Raw genomic sequence first — 8580 nt, 5'->3', positions numbered from 1 at the left:
TAATTACTAAAATTATTAAATTTTAGTTAAAATATAATTAATTAGAAGAGTCAAATATGAATTGATTAATAAATTGTTAAACTAAAACATAACATTTAAATTTTAATTAGTAATTTTTTTAACTAACACATGCTTTGAAAAAGAGAAAGTAATATAATACTATATATCAAGGAGAGTGGGTAAAGTAGCTTTTCTTTTTCACGTGTATATGCTTACACTAAAGAAGATCTGAGAATGATTCGCTTGAATTGGCAAATCCTTTTAGTGGGACATAGCTCTTGTCCTCTTTTCATGTTCTTATATGTAGGTGCTGTTATCAAAATTACCAACTTAATTCTTTAATTTACAATATCACAAAACACGAAAAGCCCTTGAATGACCGATGATACTTTAGGCTTTTTTACGTATTTTATTTGGTGATAAATTAAAATAATTTAATGTCTCACTATCTGTCCATATAAACAAACCCAACCCAAATGACCTACAACCTTGGCCTTTTATACTCACTCACTCATCCATCACTATTCTCGAACCTCACCCCACCCGGTTATCCATCAAGAAATTTATCGTATTCAATGTCCTTTTTTTTTGGTGTCTTGTCGGATTCAATATCTATTGTTTTAAAATAGTTAAATAAACCCAATGAGAGAGGTTCTAGCCAATCCCCTAAACTGGGCTTAATAAACGAGGCGGCCCATCATGCTTCCGTGATTGGATTTGGTTAAGAAGGCCTGCTAAAGCTCCTACTTGTTTTGGGCTTTTATGATCAGTAATGAGCAATAATAATTCATCCACACTCTTAAATAGAATTTCGATACTTAAAGCTTAGGCCCATTATCTTACCAAACAAAAAAAATTTGAGACGAATTAATTCTTCGTTTAGGAAATATAATGAGAAAAAAAAATAATTCATACACATAAAAAAACATGTTGCAATATGCAAAAATAAAAAATAACACATAATTTGGAACTGTTCTTATGGTGCTGCTACCAAGAACTATGTATCCAACACCAGTTTCAGAGTGAAATCCATTCACGGAGGCTTTGTCAATGACTTGGTGATGGATGCTCTATTGCCTAAGACCAATCACTGGGCAAGAACTGCTTCTGTTATATCACTGAGGTTGTTCTGTGGCTGCTCAAGTGGACTCTGGAACTATCTGGTGAGTTATGTAATCAGAGATGGGGATAGCATTGAAGCAGTGAATGCCATTGACAATCCTGATAATGTCATTGTTGGTTGTCTGTTTTATATACCTCTCAATTCAAGTGAGTGGTGATTCTCCTTCAACTGCATAGAATAGAATAGCCATGCATGAATAGAACAGACACTTTTATTTGATTGATTCATGTAATGAACATTTTTGTATTCCATGTTACTGCATTGCAGTTCCTGGAGAGCCTTATCATCATTATTGGAATAATGACACTCCTTCAGTTCCTGTCCCTTCACCATCTTTTGATAATTTTTCAGGTATAGTTTAAGTAAGGATATAATAAATGACTTGTGTATCTTAACTGTTTGAAGTTTGAACCATACAATATGATTGTCTGTGAAGTAATTGTAAAGATGCACTTTTTCTTTTACAGCTGATCAAGTCAATCATAATGACAATGTGGCCTCTGGATGGATCATTGGGGGCTTAATGGTTGGATTTTTCTTATCATATTGAGCATTATTCTTGTATTACTCTGACCCTAAGATCATCAAAATGTATTGCTGAAGCAAGTAATCAAGTAAAAGATGATGAGGAAGGAAAGATATCTCATAAATTACATATTCATGGGAATCCAAGTTTCTTTTGTGGTTCTGGAGGGTACATGTGTGGCAAAAGTACTTTGGACGAGGAGCGAGACGATGGTGAATCCAGCAATCTCCAAATTACAGTTTCAAAACCTTCAAGTAATCAACCTCACATTGGATTCTCCACTATACACATGTTCAGGAGGCTATGCATAACTTATATTTGTTACTGCAGCTACAAGACCTGATATATTTGGCATGGAGAAGCCTATAGTTTTAGCATACTAAAGAGATTTTTGGCGCAACTAATGGTTTCGCTAATTCAAATCTGCTTGGACACAGAACAGATGGTTCTGTTTACTATGGTCTATTCAGGGACCAGGTTTGTGGCTAGGTTACTAAATCTGTTCATAGGGAAGTTATGATTTTCATACTGTTTCTGATATGCATGTAAATCCTTCTAGGAAGTTGCTATCAAAAGGATGACAACTGCACACACTAAAGAATCTATGATAGAATTGAAAGCTATGTGCAGGGTTCATCATGCTATCCTGGTAATTTCACTGTTGTTCAAAGTAAATTATATGCTTTGATTTTGGAGCTAAATGCTTGGCATTTCTTTACTTCGTTCAAGGTAGAATTTATCGGTTATGCAGCCAGTCATGATAACGAGATTTTCTTGATTCTCAATATGCTCAAATGGGTTTACTCAGAAGCCATTTATAAGGGTAACATCGTGAAGATGCTTTGATGTTTGTCATGTATATAAATTCACCTTCAAATTGAAAATGATTCACACACAAACATTCCTCTAAAATATAGAGTTAAAGATCCTTCATTTTTTGTTCTTGGTTACAGGTCATTTGCCGCTTTCTTGGATCATCAGGGTTCAGATTGCGCTTGATGCTGCTAGGGGCCTTGAATACATACATGAGCATGCAAAAGCTCATGATGTCCATCAAGATATCACCACAAGCAACATTTTACTTGCTGCTTCCTTTAGAGGCAAGGTAACACCAAAACATTTCTCTATGCCATATGATTTTCTTTTTCATTTTGATTTTCTCTAATTGTCAGATCTCTCCTTCTCTCTTTGTTTCTAGATATCAGATTTTGGGTTCGCAAAACTTATAGCTAAAGGAAATGTTGGAGAAGCTGCAACAAGAAAATTTGCTACTTCATATGGATATCTTGCTCCAGAGTAATTAAGTAATTTACATCCAGACACTCAACAGGCACAATCATTCAAAGTGAATTGAAATGATTACAACTTTTAAAATCTTAATATTGTGCAGATTCTTGGGAGATGGCCTTGCAATGACTGAGAGTGATGTCTTCGCATTTGGAGTTGTTCTTTTTGAGATCATATCAGGGAAGGAGGCCGTTATTCAAACTGAAGGTGTGGCGACAAATAATCCTGACAGACGTTCCATTGGCATCTGTTGTAAGTTCTGCTTTCAGTAAGATGTAACTGTTAAGTAAAGATAGTGTACCTCAGTAATCACAACATGACATTTCAAGGTGTGTGTTTGTTTTTCAGCTTTAGTTTTTAGAACTTCATTAGCAGTTGTCTCAATGCAGATGGTTTCCATTCTTAGGAGCACTTCAAGCCTGAGAGACAACATTGGTCCTAGCATGATGAATCTGTATCCTTATGATAATGTATTTAAGGTAAGTGTGTTTCTCCTTTTTCCAATCTTGTACTCATGACCCGTTAAGGATATTTTGTCTTTTACCTTAGAAAATTGAAGGTTCTTCATCTCAATATGATCCAAAAAACTGTAATTTCTCAAAATTTCACCCCACAAGTTTGTTGTTTGCATAGATGGCCATGCTTGCAAAACAATGTGTGGAGGATGACCCCATCTTACAACTCTAGCAGGGAAGAGCCAAGTTTTCAGTGGCCTAATTCTGGGGAGATAATTAACAAAGCAAGAATTTCTTTTTTCTCATATCCATTGGATCAGCAACTTGTCATGGAGTTGGTGGTTCAACACCTTTGTCCATTGCCCTGAGTTTAATCTTATAATTTGTCACAGATGATCCTTTTTCTTGGCAGGAATATGTAACAATGCAATTTTTACCTACTGATCTCGTAATTGTTTTTGACAATTTTTTAAGTTAAAATGCAATACTGATCCACCATTTTCCAGGATCTTGGTAAATAATACACCTTCATATTGACGTGAGACTACAAATATTAAATACATTAATGGGTGTCACAGATAGTGGAATATTGTGATACATCATAGCTAATATCAAAATACAACCTTATTTAACAAGCGAAGCTAACACCCTGCGTGGTGGAATGAATGATTTACGAGAATGAAGAACAGCCCAATTATCAATCAAGAGAACATCTCCTTTCTGCCATGGAATAGCAACAGATTCTTCCTCAAGTAGTTTGAGACAATCATAGACTACATCAGAGGGTAATGGCTGGCCATCACCAAAGGTAACAGCCTTCACAGGATCATTCCTTTCATCCTCCCAGCCAGTGTATGCAGCCACCATGCTATTGAACCATATCTTCCGGTTTCTGCTCTTATCATACTTCACTGCTGGGATTGGACCCATGATTGTTTTCACCCCATCTTCCAACCACTCCAACTTCATTCCCAGTTTAGTAGCCCTGCAAGAGTCTCATTCATATGAGCTATGCATGTTCCACAAAATAAGGCAAATTTATGGCATGATTTGAAAAAAGATGAAACCTTTGCTCAGCTATGGTCTTATCTGAGGTCAAGAAGGTTGATTTCCAGCCACGGCCAATTGGAGAAGAAGGGTTATCATCTTCACCTAAGACCCTTATGTACAACAATCCATGCTCCTCTAACCGCTCAACGAACTCAGGGTACCTCTTCTTCATCTTTTCATACACAACATGGCTCAGAACTATTGGTGTCTCACCTCCACTCGCAGGCTCCACTTCACAGAAAAAGAACAACTTTGAAGGAAATTCCGGAACCTGTTCCACAAAACCCCACCAATTAAGAGAAAGATTGCAACTTTATACAAAAAAAATACTGAATTTCAGGTGAAATGAAGTAGCACCTTACCTGGGCCATTTCATGGTGGAAAGGGATTTTCTGATCGGGTGGGGACTCATTGGCGGTGAAGACACGACCAACAACGTTGGTGCGAGGGGCGGCGCCACCAACGTAGGGAAGCTCGTCGTAGCCGAAGGCTTCGACGACGTCGTTGAAGTCGGAGGCGGTGTTGACGGTGAATCCCCTAAAAAGCAGAGCACCCGATTTCAGAAGCAACGATTCTAAGTAGGGCTTATGGGCTTTAATGGAGCGCGTAAGTGGAAGAACAGTTGCTGAAGAAGGAGGAGGAGAGAGTACAGCCGGGAAAGAAACTCCATCGAAAAGCTTCTGCTGAGGAACCTTAATTTCCACGAACGACTCTGCCGCCGTCACTGCCATGGTTTCTTCCCGCGATCTACTTAGTTAGTTAGATAGGTGGGTAGTTTTATTAATAAAATAAATATTAATAATTAATAATAAAAATAAGAGAAAATGACAAATAGGTCCCTAATTTTTTGTCCTGCGAACATTTTTGTTCCTGATCATTAAAAAATACTTTAAGTATCTGACCTTCACAAAACTTGGACGGATCAGTCTCTGAAGGGGACATTTAGACGGAAGGACTGATCCGTCCAAATTTTGTGAAGGTCAGTAACTTAAAAGTTATTTTCAATAGTCAGAGACAAAAATATCTGCAAAAGGTTAGGAATCTATTTGTAATTTTCTCTAAAAATAATAATCCTCCACGTGGACGGAAATTGCAACCAGATTCATCGTAACTCATAAGTCACCGGATAATGTAAGTACGTAACATAACAATTGGGCTATTGGGCCTCTCTTCATCAAAGGCCCATTTCAATCCCAAAAAAAAGTTCATACTTAATCTAATTATGTTAAATTAATAAAATACAAATTATAGTTAAATCGTATTTGCTGGTCGTTTTTTTTTTGCCGCAGCTGCAGAATCATCAAGGTTTAAACCCTAACGAACTGAAACTCTTTCTTTCTCGTTGTGAATTCTAAAGCCCTAAAGTAACAGTGGTTGAGAATGGCGGAACCGAGTGAGTTGAGTCGCTACATTGAGTCATACGTCGATTCTTCTTCGACTCCAGCTCAACAGGTTCAATTCCTTTCAGCTAATAATTATTTCATCTCTGCTTTTTAATCAAAACAGTTGTTTTCTGTTGAATTGTTGGTGATGATGATGATGATGATGATGCTCATGTTAATGCAGGCTGCTAGTTTGGACTCAGTTGGGTGTCTTGTGAAATCTGATTCCTTAACTCTGGAAGTTCTGGTGTGTTTCACTTCCTTAACAAATGAAAGTAAAATAAAAAATATACATTTTTTCATGCATCAGTTAATTTGTGTCTTTTCTTGTTTTCCGTCTGTTTCAAAATTCAGGTTCGAGAGTTGCAGATGTATTTGACAACAACAGATAATGTTATTCGTGCAAGAGGTGCGTTTTTGCTTAATTTTCCAGGTTGCTATTGTTTTGCATGCAGCGTAGCAAGCAATTCTTCTGAATAGGATTCCAGTAGGAAGCTACTTCATTCTGATCACTGCCCCAACAACTGATATGGCAGTTGATTGAGCTTTTCTCTATCTTAATGTATATGCTAAGGTTTTGTAGAAATTCACTTCTGTATATTTATGTGTATTTCATACACATTCTAACAGGTAGCGTTGACGAACGCGCATGTGTGTGTATGGATGTGCATTATCTTTTACTAGTTTAATCTTCAAAATAATCTTCAGTACATGTCTGTGTCTCTTGGAAAACTTCAGGAATCCTGCTTCTAGGTGAGGTGCTTAAGCGTATTGAGTCGAAACCTCTTGGCAGTGCAAATATACATACCTTGGTTGTGTTCTTCAAGGACAGGCTGGTCAGTATGAATATTTCTTCTTAAAGTTTTTTGTTTGAATTTCTTTTTAATTGAGTTTTTTCGCTTCCCTGTCAAAATTATTCTAATTTGTTTCTGTCAATGGATTTCTTACTTCATCTGTTGATTGGATTGAGACAATTTCATGGTTTTGATTGGGATTTTGATGCTTTGTTTATAAGCTATATAATTACTGAGACAAATTTTCATGGTATTCTCTGATTACCATGAGCAATATAATATTGTTCATGATCAGGCAGATTGGAGAGCACTACGAGGTGCACTTATTGGTTGCTTGGCACTAATAAGGAGAAAAAGTGTGGTGGGGATGGTAACTGGTACTGATGCCAAAGCCATTGTTCAGTCCTTTCTAGAGTATGTTCAAGTTCAGTCCTTAGGACAGTATGACAGGAAGGTAAATTATTGTTACAGCTAGAAAGCAAATACTTCCTTCTGCTCAATGAATTAGAATTTTCCAAAGATGAAAAATACAGTAAATTCTCTATGGAATAATTCCAGAAAAAGAACGCTTGTTGAAAAGAAGTCGAACTGATCATATACTGGCTTAAATTTTGTTAACTAACCTTTTTTATATTGGGTGCAAAACCCTTTTCTAATGCTAATTATTTTTATTGGGATTTTTTTCCGTGATTCCCCTTTATTAATTGCATCTAAGCTATATAATGCACTCCACTGTTAACCTCGTTTTTTATTTTCTCCTGCAGCTATCCCTTGAACTACTTGATTGTCTGCTAGAACGCTACTCCGACGTGCTTGCTTCACTGGTAGTCCTAGCTTCTCTAAACTTCTATAAGGCAATATATGACCGGAGTTTCTAAGAGTAAATAGCCATTTTAGCACCCGAAAGATTCAGTTTTTGACAAAACGGACCTTAATATTTATTTTTGACAAAATGACTCCCGAAAAATATATTCCGTTTGACAAAGTAATCCAAACATTTGGTCAATGGTTAATTTATTTAGTCAACTGTTAACTTATTATAAAATTACTAATCTACCATTTATTCTCTCTCTCTCTCCACTTATCAGTTTATTACTACCCCATCATATTACCATTGCAACAGTTTCCATCAACAACCCAACAATGACACCAATCTTCCCAAAACGGAAAAACACCACTGCCAATCCCATTTTCTTTGTTTCTCCCATCGTGGCTGCCATGACCTGTTCTCTTTCCTACGGCTAACCACAACTACTTCAAAAGGAACCTCCACTTCTTCTGTCGTTGCCATAGTCGGTCCTGCAAGTGGACCTCCACTTCATCGGCAGGCTCTCCTCGCGACTCATCATTGCCTCTCTCTAATCATCAGTCGCATCGCTGTGCTTCGTTGTCACCTCGTGTTTTATCATCTCCCACTTTCGTTTTGAGAATGTTATAGAGCGAACTTGATTGAAACTAAATTCTCCAAAACCCACACCTTTTTTCATTTTCTATTCCACCCACAAAACAACCTTATTTTTCTTTCTTATCAGGTATTTCTTCATCTTTTTTCTTGTTTTTCGTCTTCTTTTTCTATCCATTTTTGAATTGTTCATCGTTCTCTATTGAAATTCTGGATCAAGATCTGTTCTTGGTTTCTCTGTAGCCTGCGATTATGGATATCTAATTTCACAACACCTCACACTACTCTTTATTGTTAGGATTTATTGTGTTTTTCCCCTATTTGATTATTGAATTAGATTTGATCATCCATTATTTCATTATTGTGAAATCAGTTTTTGAGACTTTGTTTTGTTCCTTTGTTCATTGCTATTTGGGAGTTTTCTGGTTGATTTAGGAGTGATTATTAGGTTAATATTTTACTCATTTTGGTTGATGCAATGGAGAATTGGAGATCGATTATGGTGGTGGAGGAAGCGGAGGTGGGGGCAGGGGGAGGATGTGCGGTGATGTAGGTGAAGGA

At 36.9% G+C, this 8580-nt stretch overlaps 3 protein-coding genes across 4 annotated transcripts in view; 2 read left to right on the top strand and 1 right to left on the bottom strand.

The window, feature by feature from the left end:
- On the top strand, nucleotides 1822-3623 carry LOC107610298 (lysM domain receptor-like kinase 3). Its single transcript, XM_021109426.1, has 9 exons — nucleotides 1822-1940; nucleotides 2087-2126; nucleotides 2209-2298; nucleotides 2379-2472; nucleotides 2603-2754; nucleotides 2848-2945; nucleotides 3040-3188; nucleotides 3285-3415; nucleotides 3570-3623. Exons 1-9 carry the CDS (start codon nucleotides 1822-1824, stop codon nucleotides 3621-3623), a joined length of 927 nt encoding a protein of 308 aa, XP_020965085.1.
- Nucleotides 3865-5213, bottom strand: LOC107614033 (clavaminate synthase-like protein At3g21360). The gene is made up of 3 exons (XM_016316238.2): nucleotides 4804-5213; nucleotides 4459-4712; nucleotides 3865-4376 (listed from the first exon to the last, which is right to left on the bottom strand). Exons 1-3 carry the CDS (start codon nucleotides 5170-5172, stop codon nucleotides 4016-4018), a joined length of 984 nt encoding a protein of 327 aa, XP_016171724.1. The 5' UTR covers nucleotides 5173-5213; the 3' UTR covers nucleotides 3865-4015.
- The window catches only part of LOC107612610 (MMS19 nucleotide excision repair protein homolog), a 9725-nt gene continuing 6844 nt past the window's right edge, over nucleotides 5700-8580 (top strand). Inside the window, exons 1-6 of one of the 2 annotated variants that reach the window (XM_016314305.2) lie at nucleotides 5700-5893; nucleotides 6008-6070; nucleotides 6178-6232; nucleotides 6562-6659; nucleotides 6913-7071; nucleotides 7382-7441. In XM_016314305.2, the coding sequence (XP_016169791.1) occupies nucleotides 5822-5893; nucleotides 6008-6070; nucleotides 6178-6232; nucleotides 6562-6659; nucleotides 6913-7071; nucleotides 7382-7441 (507 nt within the window). In that variant the 5' untranslated portion in view covers nucleotides 5700-5821. Of the gene's footprint in view, nucleotides 5894-6007; nucleotides 6071-6177; nucleotides 6233-6561; nucleotides 6660-6888; nucleotides 7072-7381; nucleotides 7442-8580 lie in introns of both variants that reach the window. The other variant, XM_021108463.1, reaches the window with a different exon arrangement.

This window comes from Arachis ipaensis, chromosome B08 (genome assembly GCF_000816755.2).
Source record: "Arachis ipaensis cultivar K30076 chromosome B08, Araip1.1, whole genome shotgun sequence".
Lineage (NCBI taxonomy): Eukaryota > Viridiplantae > Streptophyta > Magnoliopsida > Fabales > Fabaceae > Arachis > Arachis ipaensis.
The sequence above is the reverse complement of the archived record's forward strand: the minus strand, read 5'-3'. Positions and strand labels throughout refer to the sequence as shown.

Excerpts from the sequence above, each read along its gene's own strand:
- LOC107614033 (XM_016316238.2), bottom strand. The coding sequence starts at position 5,172 with ATGGCAGTGACGGCGGCAGAGTCGTTCGTGGAAATTAAGGTTCCTCAG. Across the intron at positions 4,713-4,803 it reads TCCACCATGAAATGGCCCAG|GTTCCGGAATTTCCTTCAAA; the intron begins GTAAGGTGCTAC and ends TTTGTGGAACAG. Across the intron at positions 4,377-4,458 it reads AAGACCATAGCTGAGCAAAG|GGCTACTAAACTGGGAATGA; the intron begins GTTTCATCTTTT and ends AGACTCTTGCAG.
- LOC107610298 (XM_021109426.1), top strand. The coding sequence starts at position 1,822 with ATGTGTGGCAAAAGTACTTTGGACGAGGAGCGAGACGATGGTGAATCC. Across the intron at positions 1,941-2,086 it reads GGATTCTCCACTATACACAT|AACAGATGGTTCTGTTTACT; the intron begins GTTCAGGAGGCT and ends GCTTGGACACAG. Across the intron at positions 3,189-3,284 it reads ACGTTCCATTGGCATCTGTT|CTTTAGTTTTTAGAACTTCA; the intron begins GTAAGTTCTGCT and ends TTTGTTTTTCAG.